The 24,065-nt window shown below is 40.8% G+C and overlaps 1 protein-coding gene across 1 annotated transcript in view; it reads left to right on the top strand.

Annotated features, from left to right (window-relative positions):
* col4a6 (collagen, type IV, alpha 6) overlaps positions 1–24,065 on the top strand; it is a 111,926-nt gene that overhangs the window by 64,378 nt on the left and 23,483 nt on the right. Inside the window, exons 4-11 of the mRNA XM_069672016.1 lie at positions 18,659–18,793; positions 18,943–18,987; positions 19,115–19,234; positions 19,330–19,392; positions 20,198–20,233; positions 20,489–20,551; positions 20,961–20,996; positions 21,104–21,145. Coding sequence (XP_069528117.1) covers positions 18,659–18,793; positions 18,943–18,987; positions 19,115–19,234; positions 19,330–19,392; positions 20,198–20,233; positions 20,489–20,551; positions 20,961–20,996; positions 21,104–21,145 — 540 coding nt within the window. The remainder of the gene's footprint in view (positions 1–18,658; positions 18,794–18,942; positions 18,988–19,114; positions 19,235–19,329; positions 19,393–20,197; positions 20,234–20,488; positions 20,552–20,960; positions 20,997–21,103; positions 21,146–24,065) is intronic.

The raw sequence follows: 24,065 nt of genomic DNA, 5'->3' as shown, positions 1-24,065 counted from the left end.
ATGTACTAGAGTTAAATACTTGAATAAAAGCTGCGTTAAGGAGCTCAACTTGAGCTTCATGTGCACAGACTTAGCAACACACTGGATATAAAATATAGAATGTAAAATAAGAATAAAAGGATTAAAGAAGCCGTATATTTCTGAGCATGATGGCGACGCGCAAGGAATGACTCTGTGCACGACACACAGATCACTGTAATTTACACAGGTAGCTAACTATTTATTCTTGTTTTATTCTATTTTTTATCTTTATTCTATTTTTGTTGTATCTTAATCTGCACAGCGCAGCTTTCGTTGTCACACACACTGACGATAAAGACTTGAATCTTGAGTGTAGAATTTCCTGAATTGGAGCTTTTCAAATTAAGAGTTTTTAAAGGGGATTGTTGTGTGATATTATTTATTTTCATAGATTTATTTAAGTGCAGCAAATACAACAAGAAACATTTCCATTTTTTTAAACATACGTGCCTTAAATTTCTGTATTATTAATGTACTGAACCTAAAGATGTGTATGTTGTTTCATTGACATTGACGTCACTAAAAATAATTTGTTTTGTAAGGACGTTCAGGTCCGTTACTGCCTGTAACATTTGGTTAATGAGTTTCATTTAATTAGAAATCACAACATTTTTTATAAAGAGACTTAAGTTGGAAGTTTATAACAATAATTACAGAGGTTAGCGTTAAGGAGAGGCTTTGGCAGCTATAGACATAAGGAGATGTACTGCTGTTACTACTGAAATAAAATGACAGAAACTGTGTGTATGTAAATCACTTTGAAAAATAACAAACAAACAAACAAAAAACAGCGTAGACCTGTGTGTGTGTGTTTGTGTGTTCACCTCAGGTTAAAACCAGACTACCTGTAAGCTTCGCGCTGTAGCTTGGCCTGTCAGCCTGTATCCAAACAACAATTACTGTCTGACAAAGAAGCCTACACTTACTACCTCCCTACTGTACACCAGTGTAGGTAAATGACACGGTGACGACCGCCACATTACACTCAGGTACCTGTAGGTAAATGATATAGCTCAGGTAAAAGCACCTCTCTCCGTACAGGCCCTCTGTATTACCCTCTTTAGCTGTTATTGTTGGCAGACGTTTCGCCGCTAAGGTGCTTATTTGTCTCTTTTCAGTTTTACTTTTGTACTTACAGGTCGGGGAGGTGAGGCGTGTTCGCCATCATGGCTGTTAACAGCCCGAGTTCACAGGTGGAGAGTTAGTTCAGGTGTGTGTTTGTGCACAGCGGGAAGGCAGGGCTCGATGCTGGATGGTTTCCCTTCCTGACTGGAGGTTTATGGTTCTATACAGGGAGAGAGCGATTTAATGTTACTGCTTTGAGAGCTACACTGATTAAAAAAAGAGTCTTTCTTTAAAGCATGAAAATGAACTTTGGCTCTTAGTTTCAGGGAAGGATAAATATCTATACAGCTACATTTACAAAGGGTAATTTTACAAGAAAGTGGGAGTGAATGGTTTATTATGCAATTAACTTAAATTAATTTTTTCGAATATCGTGAAGCAAGGAAACCAGAGCACAAGAAAGCTGATTGTTTCCTACCTTAACCTAAAACCTGCCAATAATCAGTAGAGTAATTGATTGGAAAACATTGGAAAATATGAAAAAGGATTCCTGATATAAATGTAATGTCCCATATATAATATAGCACCAAATCACAACCAAAGTCTTAAGACACATGTGCCCTGATGGCCAACTTGGTCGCGACACATCAACTATTTTAAAAGTATATTTTTTGTAGTGTGAAATTAAGGCTTTTCATTTTGTCACCCATGCAATGACCCCATTCACAAGATGAATTAACCACAGCAAACCCAAAGTATCCAAAGAGCACCTGTGTGTGAAGACACTTTACAACAAGAGCGGGTCTCAGCCGTGCTTCTATGTCCAACCAACAGAAAACCCAAAAATTTTCAGTTGACATTGATATAAAATGGAATAAAGCAGCAGTAACTCTTATCAAAGATGTTAGAACACGAATGATAAATGCATGACAAATTGTTGTTGAAAATTGTAATGAATTTAAATATTTAATTAGCTAAGTTTTCTTGCTATTTTCTCCAGCTTTCCTGGGTTTACGTATCATCAAAAGAAGAAGGGTTGTTATACGTACAACACGTAGGCGCAAAAATCAGCAGCAAGGAAAAGAAGAAAAATCGCACACTTTACTCTGATGCTGTCGAAACGTTGTGATTAGCATATTAAATTATTTGTTGCACTGAGCAAGTGAGCGGGCTTTTTCTTCTTTTTCTTTATTCATCATCAGTTCAATAAATTGCGCGTGAGTTCAATTTGTTACACTCTGTTGGAAAGGACATAAACATGTGATATAAGTAGTTAACTAGTTTATAACTAGTTTCCTTTCATACTTAGATTTTTGCCTTTCTGTTACATGTCACACACATTTTTAGTGAAACAATGGTTGTGAACTAACGACCTTGTCAATTGTCTGCTGTACAATTGCAATCATGTGTGCAGAATTAAAATATCAAATGATTCATTCTGAACCTTTATAGACATTTGACAAACTCTTTAACATTGTTCCTTGCATTCAAAGCAAGTCATCAAGTCAGGGTGAACGTGTTCTTGCATCAGCAGCTCTGTTCCCTTAATAAAAACTCCTCTAACATGTAATTTGTAATTATTATAGCATCACTTCATCTGCTCACACAGCCATACTTCTTCTGAGATACAACATGGAAAATTATATCACAGCAGACGTTCCTTTAGGAACTAATATTCCCCTGTAATTGTCTCGTCATATGTGACTTTAAGTTGGAAAGGAATCAATCAGGTGTCTCTCATATATGACTCAATAGGACGTTCAGTTCATGTAGACATAAATTACATCAGTTATGTAATGCAGGAACTGCGCCTGCAGGAAACATTGGCACCTTCTGCGAAAAAGAAAAAATACCAACACAGGTAATAAGTGGAATCAAACACCACCGAGGTTTGACAGAGTGAGACTGACAGAGTGTAAATGTTGTCACACATGATTTCTCTGTTGATGCCTGAGGGGGAACTTTTTGTTGATCGGCTGCCTGTCAGAGCGCAGGGTCAGCCACGAGCGAGGAGCAGGGTTTGTCAGAAGATCATCCCTCAAACAAATCAATCACGGGGTGTGAAAGCAGAAGAAAGAGTGCAGAATGAGCGCAGGAAGAAGAGTTTCTTTTTAGATATTACACTGAAGAAAAAACAAAACGCTAGAAAGTGTACATTTAGGAAAAGTTTAAGAAGTTCTAAAAAGCAACAAATTAAAGTTAAAGGAATCATCAGGGCTCAACATCATAACAAAAAGGTGTGTAGCAAAGCTAAATTCTGTGTAGTTTTACTTTGTTTATGCCAATGTGTGTGTTTTCTGCCATTAGTAAGACAACAAGATCAGATCATTTAATGTTTATATGTTGCAAGCAGCTAGTTAGCATAGCTTAGCATAAAGATAGATAGATTCAAACAGGTAGCCAGGCTTCGTCCAGAGGTTACAAAATCTGCCTACCAGCACCTCTGAAGCTCACTTATAAATGTTGTATGTTAAAGTGGGTTTTGTGCTAATTTCAAGCTTCATATTTCACTTTGTCATACCTGTGGAGTAGCTTAGCATAATTTCCAGTTCTGTGCAGGCCCTCATACAGCCTCTGCCTGAAACGACTCAGGCAGCTCTGTCCTTTTAAGAAACCCTGCCCTTACAAGCCCAATTTCTTCCAATTTGCCATCTCCCTTAAAAGTAGGGGTAGTGGCTTCCTGCTGTCCCCAGTCTTTATGCTAAGCTAAGCTAACCAGGTTTCTAGCCATAGCTTTACATTTACTGCACAGACATGCGAGGTATCAATCTTCTCGTCTAACTCTTGGCAACAAGACCAATACAGTCAAAATATTTCTATTCTTTTGAAGGGCCAAAACAACAGCAAATCTAATTTTGGCGGCAGTCGAATTCATTGAAGTTGCTGATTGCCACTGAAAACCAAAATGAGGCATATAAAAAACCTTGAACCTCTGCTAACAAAACAAAATGTTTTTCATATCTCTGTTTTCGCTTGTGCTTTTCACCCCAGTGTTTTTACCTCTTATTTACCGCCAAGTGTGCCAATAGCTCTGGAGGGCATCGCTGGCACTGGAACGTTGTTATTACTGATAGAGGAGGAGAACAGGGCGTGGCATGAAGACACATAAAATATGAACTGTGTCCTCTGGGGCGATAAATGTGGCATGAAAAAAAACATCCGGTGATAGATGGAGGAGCAAACACACCCATGTAGTATAAATCACTGTATCAGATAGATTGACATGTTTCTTACATCCATTACTAGTGCCTGAGTAAGACCGGGCTCCCGTGGGTGATAATAAAGTCAGACCCCAACGCAAACACAGCACAGACCCAATCCAGACGGTGTGTGTTGGTTTTAGGTGGTTTTCATTATCATTAGCCTAAGGGCTTCAGTTTAAAGTCCTGAGACTCTGAGAAAACACAGACTCAAGCGCTTAAAAACTTGTGTTCACATGTGTTTGTAAGGTTTGACTTCCTTGCCTTTAATATCTGTGTCATGTTGGATCCATTAGGTCCAAAAACATCCGCTCCCATTGGGTAAAGCCCCGGGGGTCAGAGGGCAGTGTTAGGGATGACACGATGGAGTATGTGTGTGTGTGTGTGAGCTTTCAAAGATTGCAGAGGGGTCAGGAAGGATGTGCTTTATTTAATTAGTCCAGACTACATCTGTGTGGATCAGGAACAGAGAGACAGAGACGACTTCCTAACGGGGTCGCCTTAAAGTTTTCTGTATCACGTTGGAATGAATTTCGTCAGACAAGCAGAGAGTTTCTGCATCAATGACGTCTTCAACCCACAAATTAAGCCGATTAGAGAGTGGTTAGCTCAAAGATCCCCAAAGTACAATGCAACAGAGGCAGCTCTTAAAACACTATCTCATCTATGGCTCAGTGTCAAAGGTTTTTTAACTATTGATTGCGGCCATTTGTTAATGAAATACGTTGACACACGTCAGACGCAAGGGAGTTTTTGTAGCTAGGTGCAACTTGTACCACTTGTACTGCAGTCTCTTTAGCTTGGGGTGTTTCTACTTTGACTTACAGCTACAGCAAAATATGCAAGAACTGTTATTAATTGTGACTTGGCACCTCAACAGAAGCCATTCGTTCTACTACAAGTCAGTGTATCCTCAAAAGGGTTTTGAAGCTCTAATTTTAAGGTAAAGTGGTGACATTATGGTACAAAAAGTGGGCACAACTAGAGCTAGAACTATTCCTAATATAGATCAGTGTGTTCATAGTTCATTCAACCAAACTGATTTGTGTTTTTTTTCTACAATAATAGCAAACCACCGTTTCCCAAAGTCTACAGTGAAGTGTTCAAATTGCCTGTTTTGTCCGACCAACATCCCAAAATCTGCAAACATTTCCTTTACGATGATATAAGACAGACAGAGAGAGGGGTAAAAGAAAGGCACACACTCTGTCTCACCCCCAGACAACAAAGGAGAGGCAGGAATAAAGGCTGAATAGTGAGGAGTAGAGAGAGTGCAGCGGCAGCCCCCTTTAAAACACCATGAGGGTAAAGTGATAGTGGATGTGTGTCTCGGGTGGGATGGGAAGATAAGAAAACGAGGGATGAACCCCCTCAGCGGGGCCCCTCGATGAAAGACGGCAGCCCTGAATTCCTTCTCTTTAATCCTGAAGCAGGTAGAGAGGGAGACAGAGAGAGTGAGACAGGTTGGCATCATTTATTTTATGTCAACAGGAGGAACTTTGAAGCCTCGAGTTTAGCATCATGGCCCTCGCCATGTTGGGTTTTTAGAGCCAGAAGTGACCATATTTGGACAAGAGGGTCGAGATTATCAAAGTTATGCCCATTGCTAATTCATTAGTTGCTAATTACCTAGCTAACCACAGTGTTTTCTGTAGAATGATATTGTACTTGTGGTGGTAGCAGGCGGGAGAATAAAGAAGCTAAGAGAGCTTGTGGAGCGTTGCGGGCTCGATGCTCGCCTGCCAACATGTCTGGTTAGAGAGCAAGCAGCAGGTGAAGGACATGAACCAGGTAACTTGAGAGTACCCGGCCTTCTCCTGACTAAGGGAAAAAGCCCACAACAATCCTGACCCCTTTGCACGATTGCCACAAACAATGCATTGTATGAGAAACACTGAACAAGCTAGCAAGCCTGGTATTGTTAGCACAGACACCGATACCTGCTAATTAGTGCTAACACAAAAATACTACTTACAGACTTCTTGGACAGTCTGTTAGTACAACAGACAGCAGAACACCCCATTATTTCACAGATATTTGTATCCTCCAAAAGACCCAACAGGTTAAGTTTGGTGACTGAATTAGCTGAGGGCTAGCAGCAGCCACCTGTCACTCAAAGCAAACACATCCATAATAATTGCGTTACTTTAAGCCTTGTGACCATTTTAGAGAGAAATTAGCAACAGATGCCAAAATCATGCTTGTATCAGGCTGTAAACAAGTTTTTATTATGGAGCCTAATGGGGATTGACTCGCTTTTGGAGCCAGCCTCGAGTGGACATTTCAGGAACTGCAGTTTTTGGCACTTCCGCATTGGCTTCATTTTTCATCCCTGTAGGTTGCTGCTTGTGGAAGACATGCCTCAAAACCTGGGTTACAAAGTCAGACAGGTTATAGGAGTAGGATTTGTTATAAGAATGCATTCAAGTAAAGACACACACCTTTACGTGGGCTCTGACTGCAGTCTGATAATCAGTGCTGGCAGCAGCGTGACCCTGAGACAAGCATGAGCGATGACTTTGATCTTCTGTCTCTCCTTATCTTTCAATATATCTCCAACCTCTCTCCCTCTCTCTGTGTGTGACTGTATTTTAGGGGTTACATGTGTGCGTACCATTATATTTGTATGTGTGTGACATGTATGATGTATGTGCAGGACGCTCTTATCAGCAGAATGTCCCTTCAGGCACACACACACTGCTGGGCCCCTGTGTGGCATTTTATCAGGTAGAGGGCCTCCTTTTGAGGAGTCTAAAAATGGTGGTGGTCTTTGTTTAGGCTTCATCTTAACACACACACATACGCACACACACCAACATCTGAAATGGCGGTAGAGCAGCCAGGTTGCCTCCTTTTGTCCAAAATGTCTCAACAAACAAAAACCATCTCCTTGTCTTTCAGCAGGAGCTGGAAGGAGCCAACGTAGCTTTGAACTGCTCTCTAAAACACACACACAAGCAGAGAACGAGAGACACACACACCTGACACTCAGAGCCAGCTCATCCACTCACCAGACTCTGAGTTAAGTCTAGGGAAGGTCAGAGGTCACAGCCGACACAAAGGCTGAGTTAGTCATGAAGGTCAGGGGCGCGGAGATCACAGACTCTGAGATATACAGGCTGCGTTGTGTGCGTGTGTCTTGTTTAGTCCACGCACTCTTTTCCTCTTCTTAACTTTTTTTCTCTCTTCTTTCACATATTTTTGATTATTAAATCCTCTAACTTTATTTCGAACATAACTATATAAATGTGAAGGTGAAATAACAAAGACAGACAAGCACAGAAGAAGAAAAATGGAAGTAAAAACCTTGAAACAGAACAGACAGTAGAAGAAGAAATCCATGTGAAAGGTCTGTATCAGAGACCTGTTGCTGCATCACCTCAGATGCAGTGCACTCTACTGCCCTCACATGGCTCCTTTGGGAACTGCTTTAACACAGAGGAAGAGTTTGAGCAGGATCTTGTATCTCTGTTAAATATTCAACTTAAAACATTTATTAATTATTACTGTTTCATTGGAGGATTTGTAGGTGTGAATGTCTTAACTCAAGGTCCATTTACAAGCTTTTTCCTGAAAATGACAATGTTTGAATTTAGCTGACCTTTAATAACTAGGTGCAATCAAGCGCAGTTGAATTTTGCATGTAAATGTTGTTTTATACGGAAGCTAAAAACGGCCATGCTGCCGCTTCTTTTTAAAGAGCCAAAGTTCTTATCTTATCTTACAAGTTTATATCTTTAAATTTCCCCGAGATTACAAGATAATAAATTATGAGAAACTGCTTTTGTGTCTTTGACATCACAGGATGATTATTGAGAACGCAAATTTGACCGTGTCATTAATTTTAACACATTGTACACTGTTCTTTATTTGAGACATTTTAAGATGTCTTATTTTAAGATCGACTGGTAATGACATCCTTACTTGCAGCCTTATTGTGGGTACATTTTCTCTAAATATTGCACTGATAATCTCTTTGTCTCTACAGATAATAAAATAATTAACTTGTAATCCAGTGAGCTTTGAAAATAATTGCAAGCACGGCTGTTCTCGGCTTCCGTAGTTTCACCCTTTTAGGTGCGTTTCATCATCATTGTCTCATTTATCTACCAGTTAAAACATATCCAGTAAAAAGTTAAATAAATGCCTCATTATATAATGTTTTAAATGACTTTTATTTTAAAAGTGTGGCAGAATCTTACAGAAAAGTACCAAAGAGACATTAACATGTCTCTCTTACTTGTGTAATCCTAATAACTGTCATTTTCAGACACTTCAAACTAAAGAAAAGAATGAAAAAACAGAATAAAAGTAAATGTAGTGGAAAAAATGCCAGAGGGAAGATGTCATGCTGCTCCTCTCTGCTGTACTTTCAGCTCGGAGCGGGAATCAGACGACTCCTGGGTGATCTAACGTCTCACACACACCCAAACACACATACACGCTCTTCTACAAAGTTCAGGAATGTACAGAACCGCTTATTACTGATTTAATAGGCTCTTGTGATTTGATGATGACGGCACGGTTATTTACGACATTTCCACTGACACACAAACATACGCACACATACTTAGCACAAATCAAGACTATAATTTATGACATTTTTTCTTCTTTTGTTCCTGTGGCTTCGTCGCAGTTAAATGCTGTTAAACATGTAGATGCGCATCACCTTTAAAAAGGACTAATTCAGGATGTGCTGTTATTTGTGTGTGAATGTCTTCAGGCTTTATCTTTATGCAAAATTTTATGGTTTTATTCGTTAAAAAAAGAGCTGTGTGTTGGCTAGAATCTGACAATACGATACATATCGCAATAGCGCGGTTACGATTCAATATGTCGCAGAATATTGTGATTCTGTACGCACTGTGGAAAGAAGCACCACTTTAAGTTTAAACTTTCTTGAGGGGCCTCACCTGCAGGCTGGGTGGTCAGATTGTGTCAGATGGTATCTCTAGACTCTTGTTTTGAAGGAGCAGAGACAGCCGATAAGCAGAGGAGTCCCACGCTGCACACACTTATACAGAAAATATGCACACTCGCAGAGCATTAACAAACTCTGCAGGAATCTCAGTCACTACCAAACTAAACACAGCTGGACCGAGCTCGTCTTCGCTTCTTTGGTCGCGCCATCAGGAAGCACGTGAGCGCGTCTCGACCTCCGTTGTAAAGAAAGAGAGGTGAAGCTGAAGGAAAACATGGAGGTCCGCTCGCCGCGTGTTTTTACATTCCTGCTGAATCAAATGTGAAGGATGGGTTTGTTGTTTTTGTTTGTCGTCTTCCGCATTCTTGTCTGGCTCTGCCGTCGACAGACGGGTGAGTGAGGGTTCAACCCAGATGGAATTTTGACGTCTGATACCGACACTGTAGGTTGAGGTAAACAGTCACAGCTTTAAAAATTTACCTTTTCCATAAAAACTCCAATAACAATAGAGTTATTTTGGAATATCACCAACAATACTCCAAACGCCAATATTACCTAAGAATAGTCTCCACAAGGGGCAAGCAACTGGTAATTGAGCGTTGTAATTGATCTTTGGGCCATTACCAAACATCTTTATTGGCATTACCTCCTCAGTCACATCTGTGCGTTGGTTTTTAAAGGTTCAAACAAGCCAAACATGCCAATTACATCCGCTATTTGCACTCAAGGGTTGTTGTCACGTCAGGCTAATTTTTTGTTGTGGCCCCACTGACACCGTTAAGTTCAAGTTTTTAAGACTGTGGAGTAAAAATCCTGCGCGTTATATTTCAGGACCTTTTAACTTTGCTTCTTTGTTACACTTTTTAAGGCTCACAAAAGACATCAAAAAACAACAAACCAAAAACGTTCATAGCAGCCTGCCTAACCCTAACGTTTCCTCCCCAAACCGTCCAACAGCTGAGAAAACACCCAAACTTTATGACATCATCACCGTGGGACAGTGCCGACCACTAAACGGGTCTTTATTGGAGGGGAAAGCACCTGGATGAAAAGAGAGAACAGGTTGTTTGTTTAATGGCCGCCATCACCACAAACAGATGAGTCAGAGGAACAGAGGAGGGTGGGAATCAGGCCGAGGGAGCATGCAGGCAGAAAAAACAAGACAGGAAAGACCAAACACTGTGTGACGGCAGGGATGGTGTCTCTTCTAACTGATTTACGTTTAATGATGGAGAGAAATAGTTTCTGGTTTCTGGTTGAGTGCTTTAACTTTACAAAAAAGAAGCAGTTGAATCAGTTTAAGCGCTGCAACTAAAGATTACATAATCACAAAAAATTGGCTGTTAGGACATCAAAGTAACGTCTCCAAGTTCCTTGTTGGTCCAACTAACAGTCCAGTTTCTGGATGCCTGAATTGTGCTCGGTATCAATCAATAATCTAACTGTCCATCCATCCATCCATCCTTCCATCAATACCAAAATAGTTGTGTTAATTGCAAGCAAATCGCAAATTTGAGAAACTGGAACCAGTTAATTTTGGTGGTTTCTGCTCCAAAATTGATGGAATTGGTTCATCAATTATCAGTCCTTCCGGTGGAACAACCCTTTATGTCACAGACACTTAAGTGCTAAGAAGCTACTCGCGCATTAAGAAAGCATCACTTCCTGTTTCCTATGAGCCCCTAAAAACCTGTTGAGACTTTTATGAAAGATACATTTTTGTGATGATTGTTGATTTTCAACTTTTCAATTGGGCTTTTCAATCGGAATCCACTTATACGCTCCAAAGGAAGCGACACATAAAAGGTTATATTGCTCAGACTGTCAAGCATGGACCAAAAATAAGATCATCACGAGCACCTCTTTAGAGTTTATTTTGGGATAAAGGAAACAAAGGGACGCCTCGTAAACCTTAAATAGAACCAAAATCCAAAAGTCACAAAGCGCTGATATCAGATTTCCGTCCTTCCGTCTGTTTTCATTTACACACAGGAACAAACACTCTTTACTTGATGCTCAGTAAAAGTCTGCAGGAGGGTCAAGGCCTTGGAAGATCAGTGCCTCCCTCTGAACACTGAAACACCCAGGAAATGGAGAGTAAAACTGAAGCAGTTCAGATGTTTGGAGCAAGTTCTTCAAAGTCTGGAGTGTTTGCTGTTTGTGGTATTTGGACAGGTTGACTGGTGGATGAGATGTTTGGAGAGTAAACTTTCTGTTGCCTTGAGTCCAGTAAAAGGTAGAAAACGTTGTCTGATGAGTATGAGGAGATAAATCTGTATATGATAGAAAGTAAAATCATAACTAATTAAAACAACGACCACCCTGAAGCTGAGTCTTTCTGTATTAAATGAAAGAGGTAAAGTCGAAGGTCAGGTTGGCCCAAAATCTCTAGGACCGACCACCAAGACTGCTCAAGAAAGAAGCAACTTTGGCATCTGTGTGACTTTTATTCACAATTTAAACTGAAACATTGTCCTTCGCTCTTACCTCCTCCTAATGCAGACTGTCTTGCTCTTTATAGTACTTCAACTGATTTCCTTAAGGCTTTTAGGTGCAGGCACTTCAAAATAAAATGGATTTGTGCTAATTGCCAAGAAAAAAATTTGAAAAATTGGGCCCTTGTGCACTAAATTGTAGACAACATTAACTATTTCAAGAGCTTCTGTGAGACCAGGTTGGGAATACAGATGTGATTACATCTTAAACGCCCAACTACTCCCAATTTGTTGGTATTCTATGCCCTCCATGTATCTGAAAAATTCCATCTGAAAAGCCCGTATGGGAAGATAGTGAGTCTCTCCCTCTCTTTCTTTTGCCGTTGTCGTCTTTGGTTGCTGTATCATCACTCACCCTGAGCAGGACAAACATGTCTGAGATAAACGAAGGTGTTTGGGTTCACACTGTGATCGCCCGAGGGGATAAGAGGCGAAAAGACTGCACAACCTAAACATTCCCATCTAGAGGACGATTCCCTCTTTCTCTTGTCTGTGTGTGTGTGTGTGCACACGGGTGTGAGAGCGGCTGACTTTTTAGTTAGTGTTTTCACTTGTTTCATCTTTAGCAGCATCAAAAGTCCCGTCCCTTGAGCGCAGTTTGTAGCCATCGCATCGTGGGCGTTTGAGGTTCTGCCGACTCATGTGTGTGTTTGCAAACTGTAATTGGGTTATCAGACAGCCCCAATGATTCAACTCGCACCCAAAGACCCAACATATGCCAACACCCCACCCTCTCGCCTCCATGTTGCTCCCATCATTGCCCCCAGTGAGCATGCGGTGTGACAGCTAAAATCTTCCCCCTAGCTCCCTCGGTGCTCAAAACAATGCGCCCCGATAAATCCTCAGAGGGCCTGAGGGTGTGTGTTCATGTTTGAACGCGCGTGCGTTCATGGACAACACACACACACACGGGTTTTCACACGCATGGCGGCTAGAATCTGTCTGTCCAAGCACTCTCCTCCGTCAGGAAGTGAGGTCGGACCGATGGGAGCGGTAAGTCCAGAGAGCTTAGCGGCCCAGAATAGGCTCCATTGTGCCCTTTGTGCTGGAGGGGATTTGAGCCTACAAACTGACCAGTCTGCTGGAAGGTGATGAGGATGGAAGGTCTGGAAGAGCCGGGCGGAGACCCGACGGCCGGGCATGAAAACATACGGGGATGCCAACTGGCAAAGGGGGTCGGGGCTCGGGGAGACGCCGGCTCGGGATAGACTGATCTCTGATAAAATTTGTCTCCATGTGTCTAAAAAGCAAAGAACATTATTTGTATAATGTTTGCAACCCAGATGTGAACCGCATTTTAACACTTTAAACTGTTACCATTACCATGGCCACTTAATATTTATGCTACACTTATATATCTCATGTCATGACTCAATTGAAAAGTTTTGTCCATAGTGAAAAACCCTCAAAGAATTGTTACCAACCCTGCAGTTCTACAGATCTTTTTAGCCAATTTTAGCATGTTGTTTTGGTTTTACTGCACCTTAATGTGTGGTTAAGTAGGTCCGAGAAAAATAGTATTTGCCCAGCACCACGTGGCAGACAGGCAAAGTTAGAGACTGGCTGGTGAAGAAAGTTAAACTTCTAGCTACATAAAATCCAGGTATTTCCTTTCAAGGGTTGGTGGAGACCAAATTAGAGGTAAAAGAAACATTAATGTAGAAGTTGTTTACCTCAAGTGGCCGGAAATCTGACTTCATGTTAATGTTGCCTTGCTGACACCTCACCTTAACAACTTAATATTATGACAATATGTCACAGATCTATGTCTATCAGCTTGTTTCAGAGTTAATCTGCCCCCTAGTGGACAGAAAATGTTATTGAAGCTTTAAGGCTTAGCACAGATCATGGAGAAGTTGTGAAAAAAGGGAACATCCCACCATTTTGATATGCAGAGTTTACATACAGAGGTCACTGAAGGTTAGTGACCTGTGTGGAAGGATAGATCGCCCCCCAGTGGTCACTTTCAGAGCCGCCTCTGAGCCAGCTTATTCTGATGTAATCTAACAAGGCTCTTTTTTGTCTGTATTGGTGTTTTCCCCTTTTTTGTTCCCTTTCATCCCTTTCCTTTTATCTCTCCTCACCCTCTGTGATCTTCCCTTTTGCAGGCTGCATTTTTTAATGCCATTCCATTTAGGGAATAAACAGAGATGGTTTAAACCTTCGGAAACTTATCTCACTTCCTGCCTCAAACACTCAAAGACACTCACATCCACCTGACCATGAAAGAGATTCTCTGAAGATTAGATTTTAGTGGCAGTTTTTTATTAGCTTTTTACGAAGGGAAAAGTTTGTATATACTCATACATTTACGAACCTGGTAAGAACAACAAAACCGTTATTCAGTGCATGCTTGACAGCAACCCGTCTTTCACCTCAACTCACACTTCACCTCTCACCCTTTACATAACAGAAGAGAGACAGAACACCCAGCCCAGTCTTTGAAAGTGACCCCTGTGACCTGAAAATAGATACTAGAAAGCGGAGCCTTTTGACGAGATGACCCCACAACTGAAGCATGCCCTTTTCTTGACCTCTTGGACAAACTTAGATAAACCTGAGCAGGTTACAGGAGGACTTTAGTTAGACAGAGCGACAAAGATACAAAATAAAAGATCCATAAAGTCCATCCATAAACAGAGTGATGGAGATGAGACAGAGGGAAGGCGAGACATAAGAGAAAGTGGGACCCCTGCATATTTTCTCCAGGTGAAACCAGGTGTGAGTGCGAGCCGTGAGGCCAGACAGCTCCGGCAGGCTGCCTTTACCCAGCACAGCCCTGTCATTACTGTAACCCGCCTGCCCCGAGGCCACGTGGGCTGAAAGCAGAGCTGCAGCCTCAACTAGACACAGTGTGGTCAAGGCTAATGCAGGATCATTGTCACTTAAAAAGCCAAGTGCAGCAAACGGACAGGAGCTATGTTTAATTGACATCAAGGCAGACAGAGATAGACAGCCAATACACCTGATACATAAAAGTATCAGTAACTTGGTAGTTTAATGATGTATTCCAAAATCAGAAAGAGTAAAGGTTCTGCAGATGCTGTGACATCTTCCTACTTTGTTCTTTCCTGTCTTTTTAGCTGTTATGTCCTTAAAAAGTTCCATCATTTTAAGTTTGTTTAACTAAAGACCAAAATGTATAGTTTGGGGAAAACACTTTTTGACTTCAATGGAGAGAGTGAGATGATTAATTTGATACATCTTAAACGTTCATTGAATATAGCCTAAAGCTAATACAAGCAGACAGTAAGGTTAGCTTAGCCTAGCATAAAGACTGGAAAGTGAAACACTTAGCTGGTTCATATAAAGCTAACAAACTCAACCTAACATTATCTGTTATGGTAACAATTAACATGTTTGACCTAGCTTGTTAAACCAGGGTAGAAACAACTTGTTGTGGTTTCACAAGGTGCTTAACTAAGCTAACCGGCAGCTAGCAGTAGCTAGAAAGACTGGACACTGGGGAAAGTTTGACTCATATAAAGCTAAAAAACTGAACCTATCATCAACAGTAGTATCTATGTTTTACGTAGCTTGTTAACCCAATGTAGAAACAGCTAGTTGTGGTTTTACAATGTGCTAAACTAAGCTAACCAGCAGCTAGCTGTAGCCTCATATTTAGCGGACAGAACAGCGAAATCTTTCTTCTGGTCTTTAGTCCCAATGTTCTTCTGGATTTTCAACTATCCATTTCAGTTGCGATCAATCAGGAAGGGATGAAATTCTAAAAGGACTCAACAGCTAATTCCAAGCTAACTTTCCTGTTAGCTAACATTACTGTTAGGTAGGAATTTCTGCCTTCAAAGTGGTGACGACTGTGGACTTGATTGATTATGCCGTAGAAAATCGAACATAAAGTTTTGACAGTCACTAGTAGGTATTTATACTTTTGTGTGACTGTCAGTTTTTAACTAAGCAGCCTGGATGCTATAAAGTCCACCTGTATGCTACTCCCTTTAGGCTAAAACAAATGCTAAACATTCTTTATTACAGGTGTTTGACCTTCTCCATAATGTCCCCATAATGTTAGATTTGCTGTTGTATGATTTTGTGTCTGCAGGCAGAGCATACATATGAATAGGACCAGGTGTGGAGTAGACGAGCACCTTCCTTTTTGAATCATGTGTGTGCATAGAAATAATAGAGGGGTGTGTGAACCTTTACCCTGTGTAATGAAAGGTGTGCTTATATGTGTGTACCATCAGCTGTGTAGATGTAATGTTTTAGGTTTGGAAAACTAAATTCTAACTCTTTTAACTTCCTGTATATTCTACCCTGCAAATTAATAGCTAAATCAGGTTAAGCTAAGGGCTAATTTAAAGGTAGATATCAAGTTAAGATAAGAGCATGGTTTGGACATCCTTGCCGTCAGGCACATGCATGCACGCAAGCATTAACATGCATCTCAGCTCTATATATGTACATGTATTATGTACATCTGCAGCACTGCTTTACTTCTCCCATTAAATTAGTTGTGTGCGTTTTTATGGGTGAATTTATGAGCACATTTCCTCCCTGTGCAGTAATGAAACAGACTTGCTCATACTCCCATTTTTGATACAAGGAACAAACACCCAAAAGTCAAACAAATTAAATGGTAAATTTTAAGATTTTATATTTTAAATCTGACCATGAAAGCAGAAATAAACGTTTCAGCTCATCTGAGTCACGTTTTTAAATCCTCTGACTTTCCTTTGACCCGAGCGCAGACATCTGTCCGTCTCTCCGCCCTCTCCTCCCTCCATCTGTCTCCTCTCTCCCTGCCCTGTTATACTGCTGCAAATATAAGCTAATGGCAGGTTGTCAGTGGTTGAGACCTGAGTGTGAATGTGTGTGTGTGTTTGTTAAAAGAGGGATTCCTTTGGCCTGTTCATTCATCCAGCTCTAAATCAGCACAAACCCACCTGCTAATGCTACTTCTTTGTCTCTCCACTGCCCTCATGTGGTTGAAAATGGCAGTGCAGCCCTAACCCCAGCATGAGATCATTAATATCCCCAAAAAGGCTTTATAATAGACTTTTTTTTGTGTAAAGGCACTAAAAAAATTGCAGTTAAATTCTAAAAAAACAGCTTTTTTTCAGTGATCTTCAACCCAAATAGTCCTGCACAGTAGCAGCTTTTCTTTCAGACCACCATCTGAGCCCACATGCCGCTGCATGCCCCCATAAAGCACTTCACCAACCCTCTCAGATTTGGGATTCTAGAGAAAAAGAAAAATCCACAGCTGGGGTTTTCCGCCCGGACTTGTTCCCGTCTCATGTAAACAAACCCATCAAATCCAAAACACAAAAGACAAAATGTCCTCCTCAGCAATTTGTTTGGAAGTGTTTCCCCGGCTGGATTACTCCCTCATCAGGTGGATGATAGTGTGTAATGAAGACGTCGATGAGTGGAGGGAAAGAAAAATGTAGGAGGAAGGCAATGCGTTTACTTCAGCAGATAAAGATGATAATGGGACGTACAAGAGGAGTACAGGTGTCACATGTAGGTCACTCAGGGTGAGAAATAAGTCTTCACATATGAGACATTGAGAGACTTTAAATCCCTCACCAGTCTGAGGAAAACAGTAGAAGAGGTTAAAGCTGAAGGCATCTTAAGCGAAACACTAAGGTGCAGAATCACTTACTTTTATTTCGCAGGAAAGATATCAGTGTGGGTTTCTTCAGTAAGCATTTTACTGGTGAATTTATGTTCATAATCGCTAGAATCAAGTCTTGCTCAATACAGCATGACGCCCACTTTGTAAACGATAGTGAAATTAAAGCTCAGCTTTCTGTAATGGAGAGGAAACTACAACACAAACTGTCAATGAGGACTGAGGCGTAGCAATGCATTCTATTTTTTGTCCAAATAAAGTTACTTCTGGTAAAAAAGGAAGATGTAACAGCCAAAATGCCAAACTCGAGTCTTTAATGGTTGACATCCCTGTGGCTACGTCCTTTTTATACAGAATATGGTTGCACCGCCAAACACTGGGTATAGAGCAGGCTTTTGGCATGTATCCTGTGCTTATTGGAGGCACCAAAGGTTCTCCTTTACTCTTGTAATACCCTTTTCCCACCGTAATTAGCGTATTGATGCAGGTTTTTCAGACCTGCTTATAGATGCCGATTGTCTCTGTTCCCATTGCCAGTGAAGTATACTCCTGTCAGTCTCTTTTCTAACAAACATGCCTGAAACAGGGTTAGTAAACAGTGAGGATATTACAGTGGTTAGGTCTTTATTATATCTATTACTCATTCAGTCTGTTTATCAAACTTGCCGGCAACAAATTTGGAACGATGGAAAGGGGGCGGAGATTAGCATGACGACACAGGTTTGTGTTCCCATCAATCAGTCATTTGACCCGGGTCTGAATGCCGATTGTAACCTTTCCCACTAAGCAAAAAAGCCGGGTGTTAGTGGGTTTTTTGACCAGTGGGTAAGCGGCTTAAGAGAGAGGCTGAGGAGAGCAGTTGTCCATTGGATGTGATCTGCTTTCTCACCACTAGAGGGCTCAATTTTTTAACACACTGCTGCTTTAAAGGGGGGGTATTATGCTAATTTCAAGCTTTATATTTCACTCTGTGATACCTGTTGAGTAGCTTAGCATAATTTACAATTTAAAAATGTTTTCTCCCACACTGGTGCGCCTGCCTGTAACGACTCAGTCAGCTCTGGCCCTTTAAGAAACCCCGCCCCTACAAGCTCGCTTTCTTCACTCTCCAAAGCCTGCTGAGGCTGCTCTTTGTGACATCACAAAGTGCCTAGAAGTGCCTAGAAAAAACAGTGTGAAAGCTGGCGTTCACAGCAGCCTGCAGACTGAGCTAAGAAGCCTGGGGATTACTCCAACATACTTTAACCTACAGACTTGAAACTTCTCCCACGTTTAGTCTGGACATCCAACATTGTAACATTATATATGTGTCTTAATACCCCCTCTTTACGTGACCATGTCTTCTCTCTTCTCTCAGGGTCGTCCTGGGTCTCTCGGTGAGGTTGGTCAGAGCGGAGCAGAGGGTCAACGTGGGGGTGTGGGGCCTTCAGGGCCTAAAGGAGAGAAGGGTCACGTCGGACTGAAAGGACCATCTGGCCCCAAAGGAGACAAAGTAGGTGTTATACAGCAGATCGTATATTGTTTTCACAGTAAAATATCAAACCCTGAACCAATGTGATTAAAGCAGTACCATGTTTTCACCACCAGGTGTTGCCATTGAACTCCTAATAAATTAACACTATGGATTATTTCCTCTTACAGGGACCTATGGGAGTGCCAGGGTTCCAAGGAAATGATGGGGTGCCTGTAAGTAAACAGGAAGTGTGACTCATGAGTTTTCTGTATCGTAAGAGAACAAACATTGTGCTATAAAATGCCCTCATCAGTGCTTCTTCTTGTTGAGTACACGCTCCTCTTCTTGATCTTCATGTAGGGTCACCCTGGTCAGGAGGGGGGCAGAGGACCACCCGGACTGGACGGTTGTAACGGGACCAGAGGAGAACCTGGAGATTCTGGTTTTGGAATTGGAGGACCTGGACTTCCTGGATTTGCTGTGAGGACAGACTTCACTTCCTGTTTTATTTGTCTACATATTTTGGATGCTGGAGAGTGTTCAGCAGATATTGACGAAGTGTTTTCCTCCACCAGGGACCCAGCGGGCCAAAAGGTCAGAAAGGAGAACCGCGATACATCTCTGATAACGGCTTCGGGGTTAGTCTCAGATTTACTCACATGCCCGACTGTCCTGCTGCACTTTGAGACCATGTTTAAAGCATTCCTTTACTTCCTGTTCCCACAACTCGTGTTTCTCTCCAGCTTGCCTTTCTACCTTTTCTCACTCACGTTTTATTTGTTCCAGCTCTTTTATGTTTCCTTTGATGTTCCTTCCATCTATCCCATCTCTTCAACATCCCTTCCTCACCTCCTCTTTCTACCTCCCAACATTTTGTCATTAATTGGGTTCAATTATTGTTTTCTTTTGCAGGTTTTAAGTTGTATTGGAAAAGGTGCTTGTATGCCAAAGTTTGACTTGTTTTTTTTGTCGTAGATGAAAAATAGTTGACAGGATTAATGATGAAATGTCTTTTCTAAAAAACAGGGAACATTTAGTTCATGTGAGGGCTCATGTAACTGATTGGTTAACTATTGTGTATGAGAAGAATCAAAACCTGCCCAAAGAAACTATTTTTATACAATTAATTTTTTAGTTTGTCCTTTTTTATAGAAGCTGTGATACTCAATTGTAACAGTACCAAAATGTAAAATGGTACATGCACATACTGTGTCTGCTCTGAGCCAGCCTGCAACATTAGATGGTGTTTGGCCAGCAGGTGGTGCTACAGAGAAAGAACAGTAACATTGAACAGCAGCAACATTAAGTGGACTTCACATACTGTATTTTTTTTGACAGATACAAATGGAAATGCTTTCAGTTATTAACTTAGTAATTAAGAGGTTTTATATTTTATAGTTTTATATCTTGCTTATTAATTAACTTTTTTTTCTTCTTCTTTAGAGTTATCCAGGTCCACCTGGATCGAACGGTCAACCTGTAAGAGTTTCACTTTCTCTGCTTTCGATACAACATTCCGATAAATTATCTTTATCATTATCTTACAAAATCTATTTGTGCAATATTAATTTGACTTTACTGAACAAATAATAGAAGGAAAGAAAAAAGATATGCAGTTCACAAGATATGAACTTAATTCCCTTTTTCTGTTACATTTTGCACATAAATCAAAGTTCATTATATACTTGTTGTCAGTTATGAAAAATAATGAGCTAAAATCTTCTCCCTCTGCAGGGTATCAGAGGTCCTGATGGTCCGTCTGGTTTTCCTGGTCCAAGAGGGCCTGAAGGTTATGCTGTATGTAAACTGATTGATCTTTTTCTCTTCCATAGACGTACTCCCTGTGTCTTTTAGTATTTTCAGTAACGTATTTATTTCTTCTGAGTTATCGCTTGGGATATAACTGATGATGGTTTGTTGCAATTGCTAAGAAGTGTTTCACAATAATGGGGTTGAAAATACAACAGTATCGGTTTTATGTTATCAAAAAAAGTGCTAAATTAAGGAACTCTTTCTAGAATTACTTGAAGTGTCTTTGTGAATTCACTCATCCGTCACTTGCAGATTTGATGTTTTTGGATGATTTATTGTAATTTCTACAATAATCTAATCACGCTCAAGTTTTTTTTCTTAAAGTTAAAGTTTGTAAATCCTATTTCATATTTTGTTCTGTGAAATTAAGTCCAACTCTGTGGTCTGTCTTTAGGGCCCACCCGGTCCTCCCGGTGCTCCAGGGCTGATGGTAAGTAAAAAGAATAGAAGTTGAAGGAATATTGCTGCAGTTTAATTATTTCAAGTTATTCTGTTTGTTTGTCCAGTTGCATTTTTGTTAACCCTCGCTGTTTTTAGGGGAGCCGAAGTGACGGATATGAAGGAGAGAAAGGAGACAAGGTACGATCTGTTAACTGTAGCCTAGAGCTCATGTAGTTCTCTAGAGAGTAGTTCACATGCACACACACATAACGTCTTGTTAGTGAGTGTAACTTTACACACATTCACCACAGTATGACATTTAGACGTAATGAAACATTAAACTGTTTTTGTGACAAATCAGCAGACAGTAAGGATGCTTTATCTACATGATGACATCACATCTGCTAGTCTGAGATTCAAACGCCAGAGAAAGTGTAAAATCCACAACTCCAAAGAGAGGTTTAGAGAGTAAAAATGTTAATTGTAAGATGTTTCATATCAGTTTCCTGTTTGTCAATCTTTAAGAAAATATTAGCCTAGCTTAGCATAAAACAGGCAGCATGAAGTGGTTGATTTGAAAAATGCTAATGACTCTTAGAAGTTTAAGAAACTTTTTCTTTGTTTTGTTTTTGCTACCAATGATCAATAGGATACATTAGCTTAGCATAGCACAAAAAAACATGATGCCGGTAGTCTGTAGTCTTGTTGCTTCTTTTTTCTGCTTAAGCTGATTAGCACACAAGCTACTTTTGTGGTCCTCGCATGTCGTTATGCTAAGCTACATTAAGCTTAAATGCAACAGCAAAATTATATTCAATCGTAGTTTAATTTTTCTACATCTTGGTTTGCATTAAGGATGCGTTAGCTTAGCACAAAAACAGGAAGCAGCTATTAGCTAGTATGACCAAGATGTATCCCTATCTTGCTCCTATATTAGATATAAAGTTTGATATTTTCTGTGTAACAAAATCTAGAATTGGTCGGAGGTTTCTTAATGTAGCCTCTCTGTTAAGCTTAATGAAGCTTGTTAAATAAAGGGCTTGTAATAAAGCTTTGAGTGGCTTGTAGAGCGTTTCTTTGTCTTCTAGTGAAACATTGTGGATTCTACACTTTCTCTCACTTTAATCCCATAAACATCAGCTTACAGAGTAGCGCATCAAAACATCAGGCTTAGAGTGCTCTAGCTGTGTCCTAGGTGTGTGTGTGTGTGTGTGTTTGCACGCCTCTTTGAATGCATTGTTTGTTGAATGGATTGGTTGGACATAAGACTGTGCATGTTAAAATCTGACTGGTGGTGGCTTGGTAACCTGCACCTTTTTCCGTCCAACACCTAATTTACCCTCCGTCCATCCTTTTTCCTTAACCCCACCCGTCCCTGCATCCCTCCATCCTCCTCCTGCTCCTCCTCTCTCCACCCCAGATTGACTCAACTACTGAACTGTTTGTTGCATCCGTTTTCCTGTATGATAAAAAGATCACATGAACCTCTACTTGATTCAGTCTGGTTTGTTCTTTCAAATGATCCGTGATGCCACCGAGACAAGTCACAAACTCGCTCATAGTGTTTCATTTACAATCAAATTCTTAAGGGTCAGAGTGTTTCATATTTCAGAGGGGGGGTTCCTCAGATTCAATAGCTTCTTCTAAAGTTGTTTGTGAGTTGTCCAGTGGCATCACACACTTGTTTCTCGCACTGTTGAATGAAAGTTCAGAGATTTCACTTGAAGTTTTTTCTTCTAAATTGAAAAAAAAGGACTTGATTTGAGATATTAAAATCCTCATTAAACCAAGACAATTATACTTATTGGAAATCTTTGATTAAAACTTCAAGGTTGAAACTTCTGAGCTCTCACTCTTGGGGACGATCTGCGGACTGTAACTGGGTGCTGGAATCACTTGCTCCTACTTCCCACGTTGCACTACACCCCCCCTTTCATTGCATTTGGGCATCTGTTGGTGAATTCTGGGATTTTTAATTCATTTTGCCTGCTCTTTTGACTCCTCAACCCCCATCCACCCACCCATCTCATTTGAACGATCACACGAGAGTACTAACAGTCATCTTCCTCACACACTGCATGCATGTTACGCTCAACCAAAACCCTCAAACACTGAACTCAAGAAAGATTCAGGGTTGAACTGAATGTGGGAACAGCTGGATTTACTTTTAGCCTGTTGAAATGCATTTCTGTAGGATGGAAGTCAAACCGCCCTGTGTGGCGTTTGTGGTTGTCTTTTAGCCATGTGGCGTGGGGAAAAACGAGGGTCCTTTGTTAAAATCGATCAGAGAGACACTCAAGATAAAGTATCCCTGAGCTTTTCCTTCTTTTTTTGTCCCTTTGTCTTTTTCTCTTTTTGTCAGTCCTTCACTGTGTTTTTTTTCCTATTGTCGTGTTACCTTTTTGAATCTATCTATCTATCTATGACTGTAAGTAAGCTGCAGTTAGCATGCTGTGGCTAGCACTGCACTGCACTTGCAGTCGCCACAGTCATGTTACACGTGATTGACCAGCATCATGTTAGTTATACACCATTGCATTGTACAGTTAGCTAGATATAGCGATTTTTAGTCAAATCTATCTTACTCTTCTGGAACCTATATTTCACACATAGCAAATCCACCACAAGCATTTGTGTCAATCAGCTAATCAATGATCAGAGTTTTTGAATTAAATGTTCAGCAAATACTTAAGGTGTCCACATACCTTTGGCAATGCCGCCTTTTTGTTTTCTATCTTCTTTCCACGTGATCTTTTCATGTTTTGTTCTTTTTCCATCGTGTTTACTTCATTCTTTTGCTGCTCCTTTCTTTTCTTTTAATGTCCTCTCATTTCCTGTTGACCTCCTTCCTCTCTCTGTTTCTCCTCTGCGCCCGGCCCTTAATGATTGGCTAACGGTGTGTTGTGTGTATCTCGGACTCCAGGGCGACGTGGGTCTTCCCGGACCCAGTGGTACTCCCGGCGACGGGTCACTAAGAAGCGAACAAACTCTCACTATCTACAAAGGAGATAAGGTAACACAGCAAGGGAGGGCTAGGAGCAGCAGATGATATGCTTCTACAACACACACAAACACACACACACTTACATGGATGTGGTGGGGTCTCATTGTGAAAGGG

Source organism: Semicossyphus pulcher, unplaced genomic scaffold (assembly GCF_022749685.1).
Source record: "Semicossyphus pulcher isolate SPU_LCO1_2020_fin unplaced genomic scaffold, fSemPul1.0.p SCAF_21, whole genome shotgun sequence".
Lineage (NCBI taxonomy): Eukaryota > Metazoa > Chordata > Actinopteri > Labriformes > Labridae > Semicossyphus > Semicossyphus pulcher.
The sequence above is the reverse complement of the archived record's forward strand: the minus strand, read 5'-3'. Positions and strand labels throughout refer to the sequence as shown.